General features: G+C 39.2%; 2 protein-coding genes across 9 annotated transcripts in view; one reads left to right on the plus strand and one right to left on the minus strand.

Annotated features, from left to right (window-relative positions):
• Positions 1–1,075: 1,075 nt before the first annotated feature.
• Positions 1,076–11,573, plus strand: LOC137181150 (T-complex protein 11-like protein 1). Its single transcript, XM_067586589.1, has 10 exons — positions 1,076–1,420; positions 2,385–2,475; positions 2,601–2,730; positions 2,862–2,982; positions 4,450–4,670; positions 5,360–5,496; positions 6,386–6,567; positions 6,854–7,035; positions 7,485–7,657; positions 8,776–11,573. The coding sequence occupies exons 2-10, from the start codon at positions 2,397–2,399 to the stop codon at positions 9,006–9,008; spliced, it is 1,458 nt and encodes a 485-aa protein (XP_067442690.1). The 5' UTR covers positions 1,076–1,420; positions 2,385–2,396; the 3' UTR covers positions 9,009–11,573.
• Positions 11,203–26,088, minus strand: part of anks1ab (ankyrin repeat and sterile alpha motif domain containing 1Ab) — a 44,455-nt gene continuing 29,569 nt past the window's right edge. For 3 of the 8 annotated variants that reach the window (XM_067586581.1, XM_067586588.1, XM_067586587.1), the window contains 10 exons: positions 25,631–25,777; positions 23,313–23,420; positions 22,347–22,517; positions 20,971–21,108; positions 20,686–20,757; positions 19,844–19,927; positions 19,556–19,693; positions 18,182–18,358; positions 12,402–12,460; positions 11,203–12,234 (listed from right to left, as the gene is read on the minus strand). In XM_067586581.1, the coding sequence (XP_067442682.1) occupies positions 12,153–12,234; positions 12,402–12,460; positions 18,182–18,358; positions 19,556–19,693; positions 19,844–19,927; positions 20,686–20,757; positions 20,971–21,108; positions 22,347–22,517; positions 23,313–23,420; positions 25,631–25,777 (1,176 nt within the window). In that variant the 3' untranslated portion in view covers positions 11,203–12,152. Of the gene's footprint in view, positions 15,129–15,988; positions 16,088–18,181; positions 18,359–19,555; positions 19,694–19,843; positions 19,928–20,685; positions 20,758–20,970; positions 21,109–22,346; positions 22,518–23,312; positions 23,421–25,630; positions 25,778–26,088 lie in introns of all 8 variants that reach the window. The other 5 variants (XR_010928124.1, XM_067586582.1, XM_067586584.1 and 2 more) reach the window with 5 other exon arrangements.

Raw genomic sequence — 26,088 nt, forward strand, 5'->3', positions numbered from 1 at the left:
GAAAACAAATGCAGGGACACAACAGCCCTTCGACAAACACCAGCTGTATGAAGCATCTCATGTTGAATTATTACTCCGCTGATGCTTGTTGTGATATATTGAAGGAAATATTTATTTTAGGGCTTTGGAGTGTATTATATTGTACACTTCTTACATTTATTGTGTTCACGGTTTACCCGCTGTAGTATAACACTGATGTCCTCTCGGTGACATTAGAGGTTTGTGGGAAACCAAAAATCTGATACTTAAAGATTCAGTTTTCAGTGATAGTAGAGATTAAAAAAATCTGGATCCAGCAATTGTTTGGCACTTTTGCTCAGTAAATGACTGAAACAATTAAACAATCATCCAAGTTTTTGTTGGCAAATTACAATCAATCAACAGTTTGTTTCAGCCTTACATAAGATTATATAATCCATGCAAGGAAATTAAAGTGCCACAGCAGCAAAAGGAAGGACAAAAACAGTGTTTTACAGATTAAACAACTTTACAAAAAGGCAATAACATTACAAGACAGTGACGAAAGGAAAACTATGTACAAACAAAACTACAAATGTTGAGGAGTATCCTTTACAAAATACAAACTCATGGCTTTCTTAAAAGATGGGATTCTTCAAATGTTTTCTGACAGAACTATAGTGTGAAACAGTAAGGGAAGCATCTGCTACAAAAATAGGTGAAAATAGAAATGCCAAAAATAAAAACAGAAGTACAGATAGGTACTATATACACTGTACATAAATAGTATTTACAAAAGTTTATTGTTGATAATCTACAAATGACTAAATGTATGTATTTCCTCTGTAGTTGTAGTATTTCTATCTCTTCTGGTTTGCATTAGAACTTCCTGGTTTGTGGGAAATTTCCAGCTGTTCACAGGTGATTGTCACACGCTCTGTGTCTCATGACAATGGACGCTTTCCATTTTGTTTACACTGAACCACAGTGCGGGCACATAAACTAAACAAGAAACCGGTAGGGTGAGTTGTCTTTTTAAACGCAGTGACACGCTGCAGTGTTTGTAGCTGTTGGAGCAGGCGGAGAGAAGCAGAAACATGCAGCACCGGCACGCCCACTGTTTTGATTTAAGAAACGGACCAAACCACATGAAGCCTTCGTCATTTCCTGTTTTTAATGCAGGAATGAATCAAAATGTGGCGTTTAATGCGTTTATACTCACACGTTGTATCACAAAAGTGTCCCAAATACAAGTTTAGATCATAAGTTAAAACGTTACTAAAGCGTGAAATTTTTAAGCTCCCCCCCGTACCTCGATTAAAATGGTTTGGTCCGGTTTTAAACTTGAACGCTGCTCCTGTGTCTTTACGTGGTTTTTAACGGCAGTTACAGTAATCGATACATTGTTGTGAAGTGAGTGTGACGTTACGTGTTTTTAAATTCACCTCCACACCAACACCAGGTAAGTGACTGTCTAAAAAGCGTCATACTACAGGACAATTTGACTCTTCTTCTTACCTGCTGTTTTGTTTTTAACATATGGTGACGTTTGAGTTTTTGTTTTGAATGTTTTAGCCAATTGTATTTAAAATTTTGGGGTTTTTTTTCCTCTGTAAAATCACATTGTAGGCTGCTTTTAAGTGCCATGACAGTACATTAGATTATAATTATAACATTTTTGGGGCTGCAACTAATGATTATTTGCATTAGATATTAAATTGCAGCTGATTATATTCTCGATTAATGGTTTTGTCTACATAAAAAAAGGGAAGTGGCTGTTATAATTCCCCACAGCTCAAGCAGATGTATTCAGATTTCTTATTTTATCTGACTAACAGTCCCAAACCCAAAAATATTCCAAATATTAATATGTGTCAAAGAAAAGAAGCAAATGTTAAAGTTTTAGAGCTACAACGATTAGTCAATCAGTTGCCAATTACTAGATTAATCACCAACTTTTATAATCAATTAATCGTTTTAAGAAAAAAAGTAAGTAAATTCTCTTGTTCCAGCTTCTTAAATGTGAATATTTTCTGTCCGCTATTACAGTAAACTGAATATCAAGACATCTGAAGACGTCACGACTGCTTTGGGAAACAGTGATCAACATTTTACACCATTTTCTGACATTATATGGACCAAACAACTAATCAATTAATCAGGAAAATGATTGACAGACTAATCAATAATGAAAATAATCATTAGTTGCAGCCCTATAACATTTAGAAAGCTGGGACTATCCATTGTTTGGCTTTTTAAAAATTAAAACGATTAGTCGCTTAAGAAAATTTAGTTGCCAATTCATTTTCTGTGGACTGGCCAATCGATTAATCAACTGATCGTTGCAGCTCTTAATATTTTTATTGGACACATTGTTGTAACAAGCAAACTGACCAATGAGTTTATTGATTAATTTAAACCTCTAGGCTGTTGCTGAAATGCCAAATCAAAGAGACGAGGCCCCTGATGATTCCCACACTGACCTTCCCTGTCTGGAAAAACTTGAGTCCCCTACAGGTATGGAGCTTTATTGTGGTAGTTACTGTTTTCAGGCAGGTTTAGGGACCGAAAGTAATTGAATTATAAGCAGCATGGCAGTTTTAATGATTCAGTGGGCGTGTGTGTCCTGTCTGTGGTGTCAGGGAGCCCACCCACTGCCTCACTTTCCAGTCTGATGGAGCTGGAAAACTGTGTTTCCAACCTGAGCCTCGCACATGAGATAGTGGTGAACGGAGACTTCAGCTTCAAACCCAAGAGTCCTCCCACAGACAGGCAAGAAATAAATAAATAAATAACACTCCACCACAGCTAAAGTGACCTTGATTATTCTAATTTCCTAAATTAATTGAGAGTTTCTTTATCCATTGAGCTGCCTTTTTTTTCAATCGTTTTTCCTTTTGCAGCCTGGAGGGCAGAGTGACGGAGATTGTTCACCGGGCGTTTTGGGACAGTCTTCATGAGCAGCTGAACAGCGACCCTCCAAACTACAACCATGCGGTCATTCTGCTGCAGGAGGTCAAGACTGTAAGTGTGTCTGGTATCTGGTGTGTCTGGTAGATCAGAGGCAGTAGTAGCAGAGGGAGAGGGTACACTGTGACCTCTGACCTCTGTCATTCTTACATGCTTTGAGCATCAAAACCAAAGTGTGTACATTGTCGACAAATGTCAGATGAACACAAAAACAACGCCGACCTTACACAGCGGGAAAAGTGTGTGATGTCAGACTTCATTAGAAATATCTGCTACTCGTGATGAAAAATAATAAATAAACATTTAAGTTGGTGATATTAATACATAGAACTATTGAATATTTACGTCACTAATTAATGATTTTTGAGGCCGGTGCTGATATTTGAGAGTTCAAAAAGTCAGATAAAGACACACTAGCCAATATTAGAGGCTTATGAGTTGTATAAGAAGATGGATACCACTCTACTGTTTGTACAGTTAATATTAAACTGGAACTAACAGTTAATTTAGCTTAGCTAACCTAAGATTTTTACTCTCTTATACTTGTGTAATGAGATGTTACAATAAATAATCTTGAATATGACAAAAACCATAAAAACATGTTGTGGTTTTACAGGAGGTTACATGCTGGACTGTTTCTTGGCACAGTAACTGATACCTTATACCTTACTTATGGACAGAGCCAGGCTAGCTGTTTTACTGTTGTCAGTATTTATGCTAAGCTAAGCTAACCAGCTGCTAGCTCCAGCTACAAAATTACCCGACACACACACAGAGTACTTTTGATGAGAGTATTTCCTTCAAATTTGGGTTTTAAGGAGTTGTGGACAAGATATGAACTGCGCGGGACGTTTTACAGTTCAAAAATACGGTAGCTTTGTCAGTGTTCCCTGGTGGACAAAGTATGTAATCGCAACATATTTCTAAATTACCTCCAACATACCTTTGGTATTACTGTTCTGCACTTTCTTGTTACTTATTGGCCAACATGTACACCAACACCAAAATATCTGATATGAGCTAAAATCGATTGATAATATCATTTTGCGAATTAATGGGTAAAGCTCTGCCACTGACAGTATTTTTAATTAACTGATTAATTGTCTGGTGTGTAAAAACTAGTTGAAGAATTCCAGATGACATCTTCAAATAAATCCCAAAATACAAATGATATAAAAAGCAGAAAATCTTCTCATTTGAGAAGCTGGAACGAGCATTGATATTAAATGACTGAAAAGATGTCTGGTTATCAAAATTGTCAGTCACATAGTCAATGAACCAACTTCTCATTTAATCACAATTTGAATTCAGTGATTAAATGAGAAATAGGGAGGAAGCTGCAAAGACATTGATGTCATAAATCCTTTTTTTGTGCAGGTCCTGATAACAACATGTCAGCTTCTGTATCTGCTTATGTAGAGGAACCTTGTAGTTATCAAAAACGACACCAACTCTAAACTACATGAAGCAAAATTGTACGTGTAAAGATATTTAATAATAAATAAAGATATTTTCCATCAGATGCTTCAGTCCCTGCTGCTTCCCGGTCACGTCAGGCTGAGATCTCAGCTGGACGAGGTGCTGGACATGGATCTGATCCAGCAGGAGGTCGATCACGGAGCTCTGGACCTCCACAGACTGGCAGGATACGTCATCAACACCATGGCGTCTTTATGTGCACCTGTGCGTGACCCAGAGGTCAGAGCTCTGAGGGACCTCAGGGACCCTGTGGAGCTCCTGAGGTGAGGCTTGTGCCTGATGTGGATAAACTCATGTATTCATCACTGTTTGCTGCAGTTAAGACAAGTCCACACTCTCCATCCAACTGTATCCCCATACATAATATCATTTCTATTATAACAAATCTAATATATATATACACATTTGCTTTTTTGACTTTCATTCACATCACATCTCAGTGCCTTTTAGAACAGTTTTCATTGTGCAGTTTTAATGTATTTATTTCTAAATCTACCACAGGTTAAATATATTTTTAGTCAATGTACCAAGAGCAGAAGACATTATTGACATTTAGTATGCCAGCTTGTCTTCAGATATGTCCACTTTTACATTTATACTTCCAGTTACTTCCATTCAAAACCAAAGGTGACAAAAGGTGCTTTTGCTATTGTTGCTCCTCGACTCTGGAACATCCACAAAAACCCAGAGAAGCTAAATAAGAGCAAATCTTACAAAAGCATCTTAAAATTAATTTTCTTTTGGCTTTTTTGTTTGATACACTTTAATCTGTGGTTGATGTACTTTTTTATATCCTCTCTCCCTGTGTCCTTTTCTTCCTCCTGTCAAGCACTTCTTGTGCTCTGAAATGTCCTATATAAATAAAGTTTACTTGCAGTAGTAGTATTTTTTTGCTAAAGCATTCCAAAAGCTCTCTAACCCAAAAGTAATCCACTCCTTGCTCTTTTCTCAGGGAGATCTTTCGCGTCTTGGGGCTCATGAAGACCGACATGGTCAACTTCACCATCCAGAGTTTGAGGCCTCACCTCTTGCAGCAGGCTGTGCAGTATGAAAGGGCCAAATTCCAGCAGATTCTGGACAAGCAGCCAGGTGAGGAAGGATTTCATTGCAGTGTTTTCAATACGTAACTCGACTGTTACAACAGGAGAGATGAATGATAAAGGTGACTTGTAGGATTTATGGTCATTGGATATTCCAGTTTTTCAATTAAACATTTTTGACCCTCCTCTTCCTAAAGCACCGTCCTGTCATTTTTTTGAATAGTGATTGGTTGAGGAGCTGGATGGCCGATCAGTGAACTCTGGTTGTTCGGCTCAGATATTCCATCTAAACACATCTGGCAAAATGATAGAGCCCTTCCTGTCATGTTAGCTGGGGTACTAATCATCCTTTAATCATATTTTACAAAATAATGATTCTGCCCTCAAAATATATATTTTGTTAATGACTTAATTAAGTTTAATGCATTAATCTTTTGGTCTGTAAAATGTCAGAAAAAAGTAAAAAAAAATGTCCGTCTCAAGTTTCTAGAGCCTGAAGTGAAATCTTCAAATTAAAAAAAAAATAATAATATAAAGACTATAAAAAACAGCCAATATTCACATTTGAGAAGCTTAAACCAAATAATTTTAGGCATTTATGTTTAAAAATGACTTAAATGATTAATCAGTTATCAAAATAGTTGTCCAATTACTTTTCTGTCAATCAACTAATCGCTTAATTGACTGATTGTTTCAGCTCTAAGTAGAACAGTATTCTATATTTTCCCATAATACCAGCAGTATTTAAGTTTGATAGCAGTGTCAGTTTTTTTTTTCAAAAGATAACATGTATATTCAGTATCTATCTCTTTATTTTTTATCAAAATATCTCTTGAACTCTCTCATAATTCAGTTACATTGCAGTTTATCTTAATCTTGTTGATTGTTGTTTTTTAATGTACATTAAAAATGTTATGTTATTGGCTCTTTTTCTTCAGCCTCTCTGGACAACACCACAGCTTGGCTCCAGGCGGCAGAGTCAGAGGAGGCGTCGGCCATCAGCGCTCGCTCTGAGTCTCTCGGTCCTGACAGCAGAGGTCCTGTCAGCGCCACCGCCGTCCTCAACCGGGCCTACATGCGTCTGCTACACTGGGACCCGCAAGACCAGAAATATCCCGAGGTCAGCTGCAGCCTGCAAAATTACATCACACTATGCCTTTCATTTGAGCCATATTTTATTGATTATGAGGGAATATTCAGTCTCCCTACACACTCCTCCTCACACTGCTGCCTGTTAAAGCGTGTGACAACACGTTAGAGCTCATGTAGCGTTACAGAACATCCACCGCAGCGGTTTGTATCCACAACCAGAACGTTGTCATCTACATATTGATTTTATTTAGATATTTTAAAAAAGATGTGGGTAACCATATGACATGTGACCCTGACCTGACCTCCACATACAGACCGTGCTGATGGACCGCGCCCGCTTGGACGCTCTGGGTCGGCGGCTCGAGATGTTGGTCCTGGAGGCGTCGGTGCTGCTCCTGACCAAAGCTCAGTGTGGGGGCGCCGTTTTCTCCCTGCAGGGGTTTGTAGGTAAACTCAGGCAGTCCGTCACTGCCCTGCTGGAGGGCAGTCACACCAGGTAAGAGGAGGATGTGGTGATGCATGTACTGGCTGTCATGGGGAACAGGTATTGTATGAGGAGGAAACCAATGGGGGTGACAGGCAGCAACTAGCTTGTCAGAACGGATCCAGCTAACCTCATTCTTTCTGTTCAAGAGAAGCATCGTCATGATAAGTGGATAAATGTGAAACAGCAGCTTGTGATGTTCACAGCCTGTTCACACTGTGGTCCGAGCTGCAATAAAATGCGGCACAGGCTGTTTTTCTCTTAATCACTTTATTAAAACGTAATTTTATTTAATCTAAACGCCTTTTGAAAGAACTAGATGTTATTAAAGACCCCTATTTACCGGGGAGTCCCAAGACCCTTTGCTCCTTATAAATGGACAGATTCATAAGCCTGTGACCTATTACACATCTAATGAAGCCTGCAGGTAATTTGCCTCATGCTGCTGTCTGGTGCTACAGGGAAGCCGACCTGAAGGGGGCGCTGCTGGGTCTCGGGGAGACAGTACTGCAGCAAGTGACCGAAGCTGTGAACGGCCAGGGAGGAGCAGCGATGCCTCAGGAGAGCCAAGATCTGCTGAGAGGACAAATATCTGACCTGTGGAAGCACAACAACCCTGTTCGCACACTCATAGGTCAGCCATGAATTAACTGAAGCACAACGGGGCTGCAACTTACAATTATATTAATTGTCAATTCAATATTTTCTTGATTAATTGATTAATTGTTTTTTCTGTAGAATGCCTGAAAATAATTAGAAATGCCCACCACAGTTCCCCCAGAGACCATGTTAACCTCAAAATCTTTAGTTTGCTGTCATATAAGACATCTTGACATTTTAGAAGCTGGAACCAGAGAATGTTTGACATTTTTTGCTTGAGAAATTACTAAAATGATTAGTCGATTATCAAAATAGCTGCAGATTAATTTCCTGGAATAACCAATAACCTCATGTTGTTGGTTGTCATGTTTTCACTTCATTTAAGGTGTGGTTTAGAAAATTCTGACATTTTAAGGCTGATAAATCTGTTCAAAGCTTATTGAAAATATTAGTTTAAGACAGAGTTGTATATTTTAGTACCATTTTCACTCCACAGGAAAAAAAAACATATAATAGAGCTGCAACTAATCCTTTTCATTATAGATTCTTCCGCTGATTATTTCCTTGATTAACCAATGAATCATTTGTTTATAAAATGTCAGAAATGACTGAAAAATACCTATTACAGTTTCCTAGAGCCCGAGGCGGTGTCTTATTTGGTTTACTATCATATCAGAGAGAAAAGCTGCACATCTGAGAAGTGAAAGTGAATCAAATGATTAAATTATTCCCCAAACGGTTGCAGATAAATCATCTTAACGACCAATTGTTTTAGCTCCAGCACCGACAGGGAAAGTACTACATATGAGATTTAAGTTTCCATGTATTTATTGTAGGAAACTGTTGTTATGGTAACAGTTTTCACTTCATTTAAGGATTGGTTTAGACAATTCTGACCTTTCAGGCTGATAAAAACAAACCTTTCAAGTCTTATTAGAAATACATTTTGATTAAAACAGGATTGTATTTTTAGTTGACAGTTTGGAGATGAAACATTTTTTACTCAACAGGAGGAACATTCCTTTTAATGTCATTTAGTTCAGGTTATTTTTGTCCACATGGATGTTTTTAAACTTGAATGTGTCCTGCTGCAAAGCTGACTGCTCTCCTCTCTCTCTGTCTTCCTCCACCCCCTCACTCGATCAAACATAGGAGAAAGGGTACAGGGCTTCCTCCAGGCCACGCTGGAGGGCGGCCCCGCTAAAAGGAGTCCAGAGCTGCCCGCTGCCCTCAGGCTAGTGAGTGCTGAGCTAGCTGAGCTGGGGACGGCCTTTGGGCGAATCGCCCACTTCAATCGAACGGTCTTTGGCCCCTTCTACGCACCCATCCTCAGGAAACTGCTCTTCCCACCAGGAGAGGCGGAGACCGGGGAGGACTCGCGCTAAGCTGAGGGCGACCCATACGACCATTAATGACCTTAACATGAGCCGCCGTCTCGCGTTGTGGATATATAGCTTTAGAGTGTAAATAGTGAGAATGTTCAAGGAGAGCTCGGTAGTGAGATGTCAGACCCAAAATATAAAACTATTTGCCTTAAAAAGGAAGCTAAATTAGGGACTGACGTAAGAGCATCTTTCTGTTGGTCCTGTTGTTTTTTTGAAGAGACATTTATATTCTCTGGAAAAAAGGAATTTTGTTTTCTATGATTATATTTTGTTAGATGTTTAAAAAGAAAAGTCTGAATCAAAGCATGAGGCAGGAACAGAATTATTATTCTTAACCACACATTTGAGTGCAGAAAACATTAAGAAAACCTGATGGATTGTGTGACAGAAATGAGTAATAGCTTTCACCTTGATAAGAGTAACTAATAGTTTGTGTAGCGTGTTGATGAGGAAATTCTGTATGAGTCATATTTTAGTCATTGCAAGAGACTGATTGTGACTCAGAAATGTTTGTGAAATTATCAGATGCTTGGAAAAAAGCCTCAGTTGGTTTTCACTCTCAAGACAAAACACCCTCAGGAAAAACACAAAGTACCAAAGAAAATATGCTAACAGTCTGTAAATAACACTGAAGTTTTAATATGTGGCTGGTTTATGTTTATGTTGACAGATGTGTATATGAAACTCTTTCAAAGATTATGTATAATTTACCAAAGATAGTGTGCACTTTTTTTAAACTTTTAAAAAATATTATTTTTTCCTTGCACCTTTAATCACAATCCAAAATTATACTCAGTGTTTCCCCTACAGCGGTTGTAGTGGTTTTAGTGGTTGCGGGGCTTATTTTGTAAATAAGATACATACCCAATTGATTAATTAAAAATGGGCATTCAAACAAAACAAATGAAAATACAGAATTTCTGTAACAAATCGTTGTTCACCTTGTTGAATTTAAAGCAGCATTTGGTGAAAATCTTTACTGAATAGATTTATAACTAAGCTAAACACAAAAGCAAGTTTCAAGGTTAAACTAAAAGCTTAAACTGAGTGATTCAGATTACTCTTATAAAAACTGTATTTTTTTTTTTTTTATAGGAGTAATGGTTCAGATAACTCATTTGTTTTGCATTACAAGCTATATTATTGAAACTTAAAGAGAATCTTGAATCCAGAAACAGTTTCCAGTGTATGAAAAATTACTACACAGCTGCGATTCAAGCGCTGTAGCCAACGGCAAACAACTGTTAATGGAGCCTGTGATGCGAGCACAGCAGAAGATTTCTGATGATTATATGCATTTTCCCTACAGTTTCCTTTCTTATTCTGTACACTATGGAAATTATTTATCAGACTCTCTTATTTATGTCATTTCTTTACATTGTGTAATCCATTACAGTGTCAAGTCTATACTACTATATATAAATTTTTGTAAGTGTTACATTATCTTTGTGAGGTAACGCAGTTTAACACTTTTTTTTATCATTTTTTGGAACAGTCTGCACTGCATCACTTCACAAAAATAATGTAACTTTGACAAAAAAATAATGCAGACTCGACTTTTGCTGTGATGGATTACACAACTCGAGAAAGTTCAGAGAGTCAGCTAACATATTTTCATATTGTGCACAAATAAATACACAACAATAGATACCTGAAATTCTGATAAATGTTAAAATACATAAAACTTTCAAAAGATTTGCAGAATGGTGAGCTGTGATTAGAAGTATAAATGATTACGTCCTTTAACTTCAACTAATTTTGATACAACTCTTGCAGCGATTAGTGGTCATTTAATGGTTCCAGTTTTTGCCTTTCATGTCATTTATGCCTTTCATATCATTACATTAGAGTGACACAGCTGAACTTCATCTGAAAGATAAATGTCTGGCAATTTTTGCAAAACCCAGAAGGTTTTTTTTGATAAAACTTACCAAATATGCATCAGAAAAAATAAAAAAAGATTTTTTTACCGGTTTTCTAAGTTGCAACTCGATATCTCTCCATATCTCTTTACTTGTTTGGTATGGGCACAAGAAAAATACAAATGTGTTATTCTGTATGAAAATATAATAAAATATATATTTACACCAATATTAACAAATATAACTAATAACAAGAATTTGGTTCAAGTCACACAAATCAAGGAAATGTAGTTGCAACTTGGGAAACAGGTTGGAAATCCATTTTTTTAAAAAAAAATCAAGTAACAAACTAAGATGTTTTTATCGAGATGGAAATATGCTGAAAATACCTTCAGCTATTGTTAAATGACCTTCTTGGTTTTATGAAAGATTGTGAGGTATTAACCTTAAAAAAAACACAGATGTTTAGCTGTGTGACTTGAATGTAATTATAACATCAGAGGCACAAACTGGTTTTAGTCGTTTGGATGAGATCAGTAGATTCGACGCCCACTAGTCTACCGCAGGGGAAACACTGATAGTATAATTGTACAGTAATTACCATGTTGTTATAATTGTCACTTTAAATTTTTAAACAGTTGATTTAATGTTTCTTTTTGTCTTTTATTACTCAACCATAAAAAAAATCAATACTGACAACAGACTTGAGAGGGATTCTTTTGTCATTGTATTATTTAATTTCATTAATATAATATTGCTTTGAAATTTGAAACAGTATCACATTTTCATTGACAAACCATACTCTGTCCACAAACATGGGCAAAGCATTGTATGCTGGTACAGTTTTTTTTTTTTTTTTTTCTCTACATTTTGTTACATTTCTGTTTACCCTTAATAACTCCCACAGTTACTATCTCCAATAGACCTGAATCAATAGAAATGCTCATTAATGGTCTATATCATTAATGGTCTACAGTGCTCTAAACATTACAGTACCTACATGACAAGATCAGAAAGTCACATGGAGGCCAGGAAATAGACTTGACCTTTCTGACTGACCTTTCTCAAGACAGGAGTGATAAACAGGTCCTGTTTAGCCAGTGATGTGGGACAACAGGTTACCTTTCGTCCGTGTGTTGGGATTCATATCAGGGGCAGTGGAGGAGCAGGGGATATACAGAGTGAGATCTAAATGTCAGCGCTGGTTGGCCCTGCACGTTTGCGAAAAGGCTTACCTCTCATTTTCTCTCTCTATCTCTTTTCCACTGATCTGCCCACTAACTCAACACACGCACACACGCTCACATCGGCTGCTCCCCTTCAACTCACAGCTTGGTATCCGGAAACTTGAACGCTGGGGTGAGCTACACAAGGAAAACACCAATGTTAAAAGACCGGTACATGCACAGCCATATCATGCCACCAAAACTTGCTTTAAATAGCTGCTGCTCATTAAAATGTAATGCTTTTATATTATGCATCCATACTAGAGCAGGTTGTCTTGGTGACACACAAAATGGAAGATACATACGTGACAAAATGTTGGGAGGAATGACGACAATGGAAACGTGGAGGGATGAAGATGAATCGCTGTATTGGTGGTGTAACAAAGAGAGGGAACATAAAAAGCAAATGGCAGATGAGTGAGAAGAGACGAGACACTGCTACAGTACATACAAAGACTGCTCAGGCCAAGTGCATCAAAGGGTACAAAACACAAAAACACTGCCAACATGCATCAGTCAGTGGAAGCTAACAGTTAACAGTCAGAACAGAGTGGCAATGACACAGCCACGGTACCGCACACAGACCGGTTACATCTTAACAGACAGTCTCCAGACAAACCGTCTTTTCTGGAGAGGAGCTCAATACCACACTTCTCCTGCAGCACACAGAAACAAGGACAGTGGCCAGTGATGTAACAGTCCAAACTCCCATGAGGACAGACAGAGAAACAAGGCATACAGCACGCACAGCAGGTAGTGCACACAGGGGAGAACCCACAGATATGTGTCGACTCCACAACGAGCAATTTTTGAGTCACAGTGCAGGAAGAAAAATTCTTTAAAAATAAATAAATTAAAAAAAAAAAAAAAAAAAAAAATGGTGTCACGTTCTCAGCATAGCAAATCCATTAGCATCAACACGACACCAGAACAACATTTAGATTTGGCTCTTTTAATGTGGTGGAATTAAATCTTCCCGCTGCCATTTCTTCTCTAGTGACATACTTTGCGTGTACTGCACCTAATTCTAAATTGGTGTGAAACAGCACGGATACCAACCCATGTAATCATGATAATAGGATGCTATGTTGGGAAATGTGCGCCAAATTGTGCTTAGGGGCTCATTAATATACTAGAGTCGAATGAAATCGTGTTGAGGATGTTTTGTTTAGATTACCAAAAATTGTGAAATGTGGAACCAATGTCAGTACACTCGATTTAGTGGCATTCTCTCTTTTTTTTTTTTTTTTTCCTTTTTTTTTTGCTTCTGGTTGTATCAATGTCGAGATCCTTCATGATCCCTTCTTAATCATTTTGTCCCAAAATATTTCAGTCAGCCCCAGTCTATCAAAAAGTATCACAAATGTCCTATTTTGCACCGTAAGAAAAAGAAAAAGGTATTCAAAGGGATAGTGCCATCTTTTAAACACAGTGTTTGTTTTTTGTTGTTTTTTTTTAATTGACAAGAAGAAGATGCTGTGATTTGCAGTCTCTCGGTGCTACCATGAATGCTGAGAGGCACAGGGCAGTACAAGGCCAGAGCAAAGACTCTCATCTGGACAAAACTGTACCATCATAAGAACACGTCATCCCAGCCTACGTTTCTCAGTCTCAATTCAATACACCAGGAAATCAGAAGTGTTGTCTTTTGGTCTTTTTAGAAGCAAAAGGGGGGGGGGGGGCGTGCAGTTGTCGGGTGGTGTTCAGGGAGGTCAGGGCGGGAGGGGGGGAGGGGTAAGGGGCTTCGTTGATTATAGATAACCGAAATGGAGTAAGGCTGTTGTCCTCGGTAAAGTGTAGGAAAAGTTGTGTCCCCCTGTGTGTGCGTGTGTGTGTGTGCATGTGTTTGTCTGTGTGTATCCGGGGGGTGGGGGGGACGGGGGGGGGGACGAGGGTTTCAGTTCTTGGTCCGTTTGAGTTCAGACATCAGCGACAGATTCATGACCAATCCATCGTGGTGTTGGATGGATATGAGTATTGTACAAATGCGTAGAAAAAAAGATTGTTTGCTGCATGTTGCTGTTTTGTCTTTCATTGATTAATTGTCCGTCTTGCATCCCATGCTAGCAAAAGCAGCCTCCTCATAGTGCCTCACAGTGGAAGATGCCTGGTAAGACAGGACAGGCTACAGATGGAGAAAGAAAAAAAATAATAACTGTCTTGAGGCAAAACAACCAAACAATCAAATCATTCAGTAAAATAAAAATGTTTTAAATCATGGTAAAACAAAAAAATAACTTAAATGCTAAATATTATACTTTCATTTAACAGATTTAGAATCTGTTTTATATCAAAAGGGCTTGTTGACAGTGTAAAACACTGGCCCCAGTAATTCAGTATCAACTTTAAACTTGGATGTCTTTAAACAGAACAAAATGAAAACTGAACATGCTTGTTTTGCCTGTGAAGAATCAATTTCTTTTTTTTTTTTTTAAATGGCCTGAAAGAGGAAGAATAATAAAGATGCAACCTCTGGGAGTTATCAGGGGGTTGGAGGCAGATGCAAGTTGTCAGGAAGAGGAGGATGAGGAGGAAGAGGCAGTTTGGTTGAGAGAGCAGGGCCACTGTAAAATGTGTGTCCAGGATCATCCGTTCCAGGGCTCCGTCATTGGCTGCAGCAGCAACAGGCGAGGGAGGCTGCCAGGGGTTGTTGGGGAGGCACGGGAGAGCCGCAGGAGTGTTTGTCATGGCGGGTGGGAGGTTGGTGTGGGTCACTGGGCAGGGCAAAGGAGGGGTGCAGGAAGTAGGCAGCCCTGAGGGATGCTATACCATCACAGTGAGAAGGCACGGGGCTCGCATGTTTATATATGTGTGTGTGTGTGTGTGTGTGTGAGAGAGAGAATGGAGAACCGGATGCAATGGGGAGAGGGAAGTACGAGGGGGTGCAGAGGGGCAGCTGTGGGGATCCGGCCTCAGAATATGGTGGTCTCGTACTTGGTGCTGACGGGGCGCCTGTTGGAGTCCCGCTGATCCAAGAGCCAGGTGGTGCTGCCCAGGGACTGCATGTCTGCGTCCATCTCCAGGGGGTCGATCTGCCGGGGGGAGGGAGGGAGGAGGGACGAGAGGAGGACGTGAGACGGGTGGCAGTGAAGGCCACTGCGCCACACTGACAAGTCCTCAGCTCACACATGTGCATGTGGATTAGAGGTACAGTCCAGTGATCATGTTATAATCACAGACACTCAGGGCTCAATCCACAACATGGATGATGTCTGACAGAAAATACACTCAGCCTGACGCTCTGTAAGCCGCAGCAATAAACCAAAGCTACAACCCTCTGGGAGTTAAAAAATATACTGATTAGTAGTTCAAAAAAGCAACATGTTGCTCTACACCAGTGGCTTTTGTCATAACATAAGCAGTCAAGACATACAGTTGCTGATTAATTTACTTAAAGCTACAATTTGAAATGGAGGTAGGCATTAGAAACAATTTAAATTCCCTGCTTATGGATGACATCTTCAGTTCAACTTGTCTTAAAAAGATAGATATAAACAATTAAGAAAGGTTAAAACCATCCAACAGAGACCACTCCAACCATCTTGTTTATGAGCGCTATAGAATAAACCCTTACTGGCACAATTAAGCCAACAGTCCCCATATAGAGAAGCTAAATCACATCAAGAAACTCTCTCTTCCCTGAATGTGTTTAACAACAGAACTTGAACTAATTGCATCTTAGATCCTAAAATGTAAGATGAAGATGAGAGATGGGAAAGTAAAGGGATGAGGAGAACGTTTATGGTTGAAATATTAGGAGCACGAAACAAAGAGAAAAAGTGCACTGTGGCACCCCAACAACAAGAAAAGGTAAGAGGGGAGGGGTGTGGTGTGGTGTGTAAGCAGATGTGTGATGATTAAGGGTTAAATAGAGGAAAGGAAAGAGAAGGACCTGGACTCCAGGGCTAACAGAGTGCAACGGGAGGAAGGAAGGACGGTGGGTAGTACACGTGTGACAGTGACAGCAGCGGCATTCGAGCAGAGGGGCACCCTGGGAGGCAGGAGGACCAAGAAGACAAGAACAAAGACATGTTAAAAAAAGGACAGAAAAGAGGGACAGAGCATTTAAATGCACCGAGTGGACAATGAAGAAATCCAGTAGCAGCAGTTTATCACCTGTTTAGAGTTGAAGAAGGCAAATTATTAACAAAATTTCTTCCACTTCTCGTGTTCTTGTAATTGACCATTGGCTAAACCACTCCCACATACAGCAATTGTCCAGTCATAGCTTAGCAATTGAAATTAAGCACAGCAGGCCTGTCAAGCTTTGCATTTCTTCACATGGTGAAGCAGTGTGCACAGGGATGTAGTAAGAAATGATGGGGATTTGGAGGATGGTATGCTTTAGTCTTTCAAAAGTCCAAAATACGAGAGCAAAACTGATTAAATAGTGTCTTTAATTGCTCTAACATTAGCTGCAAATGTTGGCATGCCCAGCTAACTGGCTTGTTACCTACAGTAGTAACCAAAGCTAATTAGCTAATAAAGTTTTGTGGGGTTACAGATTACTTTTTTAAAAGCCTGTGCACAATAGTACATCCGATGTGAAGTATCTTAGGCTAAAGTCAGCAGCTCTATCCTGCTCTGTATTGGAGTTGGGGAAGTTTACACTGCAGCAAACACCAGCCAACTTTACCCGAGACAGCCAGACACATTGGTTACTCCTCATTATAACAACCTTTTCTCTCATAATGCTACAAGTGAAAATGTGAACATGTAAATAACAGGGTTATGTTAGGTAACAGTTCTACATCTTATGTCATACTTATAATAAGAGGACTAACTAGCTCCTCACTGCCAAACAAGAAATATGCAGTTTCTTTATTAGCATGGATCATTAGCTGGTGACGGTGCTAACTGGGACATGTAGCTTTATCCTCAGACTTTTAGCACAATATCATGTATGCAGCCATCAAGTGTATATTTAAGACCCCTTTTACAGGATATTTATTTTAAAATGAGTCAGCTGTAAACATTGGCTGTAAACTGAGTTTTCAACCAACTCAAGGAGCTAACGTTAATTAGCTAGCTAGCTACCACTGATAAAATCTGTCACTGATAGAATAGGAAAAAAAAACGCATGCTAGAAATGGGAGGCTGCTTTTGTCTTCCTCTGTCTGAAATCAAGGACCTGTTGTTTTTCAGAAATTACAAATAATTTTGAGTGGTTAATCTACGAACGTTATTATTTTAATGGAAAGCTTGATAGGCAAAGGTAACTAAAGGGGACAGGGCTTAGCAAACAGTCAATTGCTTGTTGGGGAACTTACAAAAAGTGTCACAGTTCTTGTTTAAACCAACTAAATTTGGTTGCATTCGCATCGCAATAAAAAGCATCAAAGCAAATTGCAGCAGATAGGAGTCTCCCGCCTTCTCATCTCAAACTTAAACCACCAGCCAGGCTCATTATGCAGCTCTGTGATTACTCCATATATTATCTTTACAGGCAGGTAGTAAAACAAAGTGATTTGTGTCTCTGCATAAGCATGTGGTCCAGTAGTGTGCGTGCTCTCAGCTGTGCAGCTCTCTCAGGTGACAGTGATCACTGAGTGCTCAATGCAGCCTGAGAGGTCAATGCATCAAAGCGTAGCTCAACGTATACGCAAACATTTACGCAACACACTAAATCAGTAGCGAGGAAGAGGTGGATGGGTCCAACCAGAGGGGAAATGAGCCCCCAGAAAAGTCCCAGAGGAAATTATATGTTCGCCTGTAAGCAACAAATAAAACTCTTCATTCATCATGTTTCACATATGCACAAAAAGAAAATCTTTGCTGATCTGAGTGACTCACAGCGTTGGGGGTTGGGGGGGGTGGGCGTGATGAAATTGGTAGCAAAGTAATGACTCATCACTTTCTACCACACAGACAGCAAATCTTCCTTTGTAGGTGGCCCAATGGGGGATTCAGTCGCAGGGAAAAAGTCGGTCATGAGGTCTGTGTACCTTTTCTGAATTATGATTGCACAATGATGTGTTTCTGCTCTCTTTCCATTTAACAAGTAGAGCAAATTTAATGCTCATGGACACGCTCACATTCACACAAAAATTCACATCTGATTTAGGGTTTGTAGGGTGGTACTCACTGCTGATCTCCGCATGCTGCTCCATGACTGAGATACAGGACGGCTGGTTTTGGTCTCTATGACCTCTGAACCCAGAGATGAAGGTGGGACATAGTGTCTCGCCCTAGTCTGGATCGCCATCTGATAGGCCACCTCAAACGCCTGTCCCAGTGTCAGGATGATCTCGTAGGTCTGCGTCTGTGTGAATGAAAAAAAAAAAAGTTAAGTGTGTTTAAAACAGTAAGACACAAAACAACTTCCTCATAGCGGTTGTCTTTTGATTTTACTGAATTTATATTAAAGACATACAGTAGACTACACACATTTTTTTTCCAATACTGGTTTTACAATTGTGTTGTGAAAAGATTTAACAAAGTGCTGTAGCTTGGTCTATATAAACCAATGGTACACATACTTTATCATGACTTCTAAAATGGTTACAATATTCTTTTATAATTACCATTTTTTCATTGGGCTTGTTTTTCTACAATTTGTTGTTGTGAATCACACATAAAAACATTGTGCAGCACACAAAAGCAGTGCTCCTCACATTGTTAGGATAATTACTTAGTGTAATTATCCGCTGGCTCGTGGTTGAATATCATGCTCATTTTCACTGAAAAGCAAAGGCCAATTTTGAACATAGTGCACATAAAGCGGTTGTGTTGAATATAAACAAACATGTTTTGGGAGCGCCCCTGTAGCCAAATGGTTGCTGCGCATGCCACATAACTGCAACATCCCTGGTTTGATTCCAGCCATGGACCTTCGCTCCATCTCTCTGACCTTGTTGCCTGCCTTTTCCTGTTTCTTCACTAGTCACTGTCAAATAAAGGCAAAAATGCCAACTAAAAAAAAAAAATCTAAAAAAAGAAAACTGTGTTTTGGCCTGAAAACTTTGATCATTACAGTTGAGTTTGAGCTATTTCCCTGCAGTTAACTGACACTCCACAGTGGTCCATCTGCCAGGGATAAAAGATTGTTGTCGACCTTTACAGAAACTGAGACACAAATTACAACATAATCTCTGTCTATACATGGAAATGCCATGCATAGCGGGAGAGAGCTTCAATCAAGCCATTCAATGAGCCAATCACGGAAAATAATGTCCATTGGATGCTGCATGCAGTTTTAACTGTGGGATACTTGGTATCCCACAAAGGACACTGTTTTCTCTACATCTTTCTCTAGTGAATTAACAAAAAGCTCAAGTTTTAAGAATTATAAAGGTTTAAAGGTTTCCTCAATGGACTGTATGGCTGTTTATACTATTACAGTTATACTGTGTACTGTTACCTAGAGAGCTGAACCATATTTCTATTAAATCAAGCGAAAGACCGAATACAAGACTCTTTAAACTAACTTTTTTATTTTTAAGAATGAGACAGTACTCACCACTTCCACAGTGCTGAAGACATGACAGAAATGGTGGCCACTCTTCAGATCCTTGGTGATGTAAGCAAAAGTGCAGAGGTCATCTGGGTCTTGGGCAGCACATGAGATATTCCTTATCTCGTGCTCTGCGACTATGGTCTAATGGTAGGAGAGAGACAGGAAGGACGTGAGTGCTAACTGGAAGCTAACCACTAATGGAGACGGAGACAATCAACTGGAATATTTGGGTTGGACAGATCGATAAAGAGACAAACAGAGAGAGATACACCAAGATACTTTCCCCATTACCTTTGTGGCTGCATCAATGAACTTGACCCCTCTGTAGGTAATGGACAGTATGACAACTGGACCCTTTCTTGAATCCTTTGATTTCTGCAATGAACAAGGGTAAAAAGAGTGAAAGTCAAATGCATTTAGTATGACAAAAACACAATAGTTCATGCATTATAAATGGCATAACAGAAATATGAATGCCCTAGATTGTACCCAGACTGGGAAAAGTCATTGTGAGACAGGTTTTTCCTCTATAACAAGTTTAATGTCCAACATTATTAATGTTTATTTACTGGAATAAATAAATTTTGACGATCAATAAAACCCTTTTCAGTTGTTTTTCAAGAAAAATTATCTTAAAGGGGACATGCGTTTTGTGATTTTCTGTCATTTATATATTGTTATAAATTCAGATATCTGTGTTAAACATGGTCAAAGTTCCAAAACTGGTGAACATTTGTAAAACTGCCGCCTTCAAGTCTAAAGCCAGGGCTTCAGCCTGCTTCGTAAGTTACCTCTTATTCACCATAAAACTGATGTTAGATCGCTCACGCATGACCACAAATGGCCGTCCATTCTGAAGCCTTTGTTGCCAACGTTGTTCCACGATGTGCATGTATGGATGTATTTGAGAAGTTTATATTTCCAGTGAAGAACAGGAAAAAGAAGTAAAATCCAACTACTATTGTTTGTTTACGTATCCTCCAGAGCTGGCAGAAGTCTGCTGCGGGGCAGCTTCCAGTTTTTTGAACTGTAAATCATGCAAAGATATTCCAGTAGAACCCCAGAATAAAAAAAAATATAGACCTGGAAATGTGCATGATATGTCCCCTTTAGAGCTTTTCAGTAATACTTACCCTAATTTTAGCGCAGGCATCTTGTGTGGACTCAATCCCTCGTAGATCCCTGATTATCATTGATCCTAGGTACTAGGAAACACAATCAAAACACACCAGGGTTGGGTCAATTTCAACATGGGTGCTGACACACTGCAAATCATCTATACAGTACAGGATAGAGACCCTAGTCAGTCTATTTCATGGTAAACAGTAGGCATGCTTAATATTTTCTTTACAGTGTATCATTCTTTTCAGTGTTGTATATAAACTGCATCCATGTTGACGATAGTAAAAGTGACTTACAGTCGCCTCGTACCCGCAGGAGTCCAGGATGAGTTTCTCAGGCTGGTGATGCCAGGCGGACACCGTGGCGTAGGTAGCAGAGTGGCTTGGTGGCCGGAGATTTAAACGAGACTCTTTGTGTCGTTCACTCTGTCTGTCCTGCAGAGATGCAAAATAACTGGTTGGTGAACGCAGTAAAAAGAGAATACACAACTAACACCAGTGACATGAAACATATCAAATTCTTCTGTGAGGCAGTGGAAAGCCTCTGATGTCTTTGTGTCAGGGCCCTGTTTTTCACAGAGCCACATCTCAGTCAGTATACAAAATGAAATGTGATGGTACACTGTGTATTGTGCATCGTACTAGAGCTGAAAAGCAGACTCGTGGCCACACTGACTCCAAGTATAAATCTGTGTGTCTTGGTCAAGGTGATGAGGTGGAAGACATCTGACTGCTGTACATTAGTTTGAAGGCAAGGGAAGTCTGCTTGGTCAGCACTTCAATAGAAGTCCTTTTTGATCTGCTGTTAGGCTTATAAATATTCATGCACTGGGTTGGGCCTTTAGGTTAATGTGCACTGTGCTCAGCTCTTCCATAAATCACTTGTCAGAGTAAAATATACCAATCACAATAACCCACTAAGCATTTGGGAAAATGATAAATATTGATTTTACATATCATGAACCCTGAGTACTGCAGTCGTGCAACATTTCGCCTTTTTTGTGGTCGCTCCTCACCATTTTCTCTTTGGCCTCAGTGAGTCAACCAACCGGGCATGCTTAAATTGTTTGTGTATGAGCCGTAGTTTGACCTTTAGCAAATGGTAAAACTTGATCGGCGAGTTATTCTTAGTTCATTCTCTTATGGAGGAGCCAAAGAAATTCAGCGAATCATGACAGTGATTGGAGGTGTTGCATCGGATTTTTAGTTATTAAAATATTTCTAAAATTTCGAGCTACTCTGACGACAAATGATCTTTCTTGATCTCACTAGCTGAGTTACAATTCAATTCATTAAAGATTGCAGCGCTTCCAGTAAAAGTTAGGTAAAAGGGGAACTTGGCTATTCATTTTTTTTATTGATTTTCATGGTATTTATGATAAAGAGTCAGCATGATAGCTTACCTTAACACCTTTATTATGACTAGTTAAAACAATGGTAGGTAGGTCTGGGCAATAATTCTATGGTGTTTTGACTTTTGACATATCATGATACTGTGATCATATCATGTTAGGCTTAACAGAATTCTCCTCTCCAAATTATCATACAATGACACCGTGACACATTTAACTCAGTACAGCATCCTCTTCCTTCACTCTTCATCTAGAAGCTCATGGAGAATAAGTTTGGTGGCCTCACGGAAGATCAGAGAAGTGACAGAAGGTGGAACTCACTACAGATCGCGGCCTCTCACTATAGGAACGCAGAGATACACTACAGTCTTGGTCGACTCCTCTCCGCCTCCGGTCTGACTCAGTCAGAGGCAGGAGCATGTCCATGGAGCGACTGGTGTAGGGGTCCATCTGACTGAGGGGAGATGTGGTCTGGGACAGGAGGTCATGGAACTGCCACACAAACACAAACACACACACACAGACACACAAAAAGCAAACACAAACGAAGACGCACACCACAGATGAATGTTTTGACAGCACTGTCTAACATGGGCTGGCTTCCCCTGATCTACATCCAAGCTTAATCCTCGACAAAAGAGCCTCTTCCATGGAGATTCTCAATTCTTTTTAGCCCGGTTTAATCTGCCTGGGAAATCAGCCCTGAGTATTTAACTGTTGTGAACATAACGATATTGAAAAATCTCATTCCAAAATTAGACATCCGCTGCTGAAAGAAATGGATCCATTTTCTCACAAAATGATGTTGGTATAGAAACACAGCTTTCCATGCAACATTGTTTAACTTCTATCTTAAGCTCTGCTTTGATTGTTGTTCAATAATTAAAATAACAGCATGCAAACATGAAATAGTGAGCATTATGAACTATTTTCTAAACTAATGTATGAACCTTATATACATATCTTTCTATAACTCTCAAATGCATGTTGAAACTGTGAATATGGGTCATATTGAGGGCATCTGCAGAATTACTCTTCTACTTGGGCATATTGAGCATACCCAATCTATTAACCAAATAAGTGTTGACAGTATGTTAAATAGTGGCACTAACATTGCTGCAGTCTGATTCACACTGTTGATGCCGTAAAGTGCTTTAGATAAAAACCTCGCTCTTGGATCGTGCTGTCTTTTTGTGGATTCTAGGACGAGCAGACATCAAATCAATGCCATGTAATGGAGAGCTAGTAATGAAGACCTATAATAAATGTGAACTGTATGAGTCTTACCATAATCGGGGATAGACGACGTGACTTAGTCGGAGCCTCTTCATAGGGTCTCTCTGCTAGAGAGGCAATGATCCTCTTCCTGTGGCCCAGGGGACCAATCTTAATAACCTAAAGAGGACAACATCAGCGCACAATATGAGGCAGACGTCCCAGTGCATTGTCACATCAATAACTCACACAAAATAACTTATCTAGACAAAACTAATAGAGATATATCCAAAATACACTGACACAGAGTTGGTGGCATGCACCCCTCACTGGCAGGCATCCACAGGCAAACAGAAATGACTCTCGTCAATAATTCAACCTCAATCTGTTTTGCCGTAAGCTTGAAGTACAGCACTGTCTCCTTCCTGGGACACTCCATAATTCACAATTCATTTTTGGACACAGTGCTTAAATAACAGAGAGGAACTCTGTGGTTTATAGGACAAATACAGGTAATATGCAAATAAGCAAATGATTTGTAGGTAACTGAATGGCATAGATACACTTCAATTGTCACATTTTTTTAAATATACGTTTTCAATTTACAGTATTTTAAGACTACAAGTTCACCTATCCACAGTATCTCTGTCTCTTAAAACCTTTTACAAAAGCCATTTCAGCTTGTGTGGCTAAAATCCTCAGAGGATGAAACATAGGTTAATTTTATGTAGTCAAAACTCATTATCTTAATACTGTATATTTGCATAATTGGCTATTAACATTCACGCTCATCCGGTAAAGGTGGATGTCGAGTGATTAATGTTACATTCGCAATTATGTTGCTGGGACAAAATATTCTATAACAGGCTCATATGGTTCTTTGTCTGAAGGCTTCAATTATTTATTCAGTGAGAGTCAGAGACAGAAAAGGCAACTGGTCTGGATTTCTGGTGCGGTTTTCATTATTCTCATGTGCAGAATCCCAGAGAGACCAGTATGCATGAGGTGTGTGTGAAATAAGAGTAAATTTAAATAGTAATAAAGAGCCTTGGGATTATATAGGAATGTAAACCAGCTCATAGATCATCTTGATGCTTGATACTATTTTCTGTAAGATGCTGAAGAGGATGGAGGAGATGTAATGGGCAAAGCGAATTCTGCCAAGAGGCAGTTTTGCTACACTGCTCACTGAAAGTAATGTGCCCTGCTCTCACACCCATCTTTCTGTACTGCATCGCAGTCTGCTGGACGCTGTCCCTCCTACACTGCATATACAGTATGTTAGGCTGCTGCTGCTGCTGCTGCTGCTGCTGCTGCTGCTGTTACTGCAGCTGTTGCCGGTTTCTGCCATTTTGCCACAGCTGTCTTTGTGTTTATCACAGCCAGACACACATAGATAAGCATTGACAAATGAGAAAAATATGATCGCTTTAAACATGCTCATCTTCTGCTCCTAAAACTTAAAAATGCTAACTTCTACATGATTGGTTATCACACCTGTAACAAACTGGTATCTGACATTAAGGGAAACTGGTAGATTTGAAGATGTTAGCATTTCACTGTATGTGTAGTTAGTCCATAAAAGGATCTGGTTAGTTGTTCCCAACTTTAAATTGTGGCTAAAAAAAGATACAACGGCTACTTGTGACCCCTCACTGCAGGCTTTATACTGAATATCTGTGAATAATTCAACCGCAGAGTGACTTTTCCTTCTAAAATTGGATCATTAAAATACTTTTTAGAAGCCAGAAGAGGTAAAACTATCCTGTATTTCATAGTGATAAGTAAAGATTTGAGAAAAGTCCAAAAAAATAAACCTAAATCTTTCTTATCCCTTTAATTATCTCAATTCAGATTAACCTTGTAGCCACATGTGGAAAACGCTTCACCCAAACACACACACACACACAATATTAAACCAAATTCATACATGCGTTTCTCCATAACCACCACAGATTTTAACCCCAAAGAAATTAGTTCTCCATTGTAATTACAAATTATCATAAAATGCTACACTATTTCCATAAAAAATAATTACATATTTCCCTGTCATCAGTCACCACATAGCTCCTTAATTTACAGTTATCTACTAATTACCCAGTCATTTTGAAAATGTTTCTGCTATAGTTCTATGCAAATGCTTCCGTCATCAAGCACTTCTCTGTTATTTCAGGCTTGCATTTTAAAGTGCTTCTTAACCTCAAACAAAATCCATAAATGAAGGTGGTCATGTGATTAAGGAGACCGTTGTGTGAGAAATGGTTCAGTATGGCTCAGGTTTGACAGTTGATGGCTACGTAGAGTCCATCACCACCCATGAGCCTTTGCTACATGAGTGAGTAAACAATGGTTATTGGGTAAATGATAAATGTAAGCCATGGCTTCCTTACATTGACGATCTCCAGCTCCCACAGGTTTTTAACACACTCCAGTGTGCGGTAGCCGCTTGAAAGAAAGTTGGGCAGATATTCATGCAGGCCGAGGCCGTCCAGCCAGGAGGCAAGAGATGTGCTGCCATCACAGCCCAGTGCTTTTACCTAAAGAGTAGAGAAAGAAGTGTAAGAGGAGCAAGTACAGTAAATAATTTCTGTATCCAGAAAAATACTTAACGGAGAAACTATACAGCATATTAATATTGTTTTCCAGTGCTGTCTGTAATTCTACGTCACTGGCGGGTTTTTTCAATATGTCACACATCAGTCTAACTTTGGATATATTCTAAACATTTAGACTTTTTTCAACTACAACCCATGTTTAACCTTTACATTTACAATATAATGCACAAATTTTCCCTTTAAAATTGTAATGCATTTTGTAGGGTACACCTTAAAATTAAAATTAGCAACGT

The sequence above is a fragment of the Thunnus thynnus genome, chromosome 4 (genome assembly GCF_963924715.1).
Source record: "Thunnus thynnus chromosome 4, fThuThy2.1, whole genome shotgun sequence".
NCBI classification, from domain to species: Eukaryota; Metazoa; Chordata; class Actinopteri; order Scombriformes; family Scombridae; genus Thunnus; species Thunnus thynnus.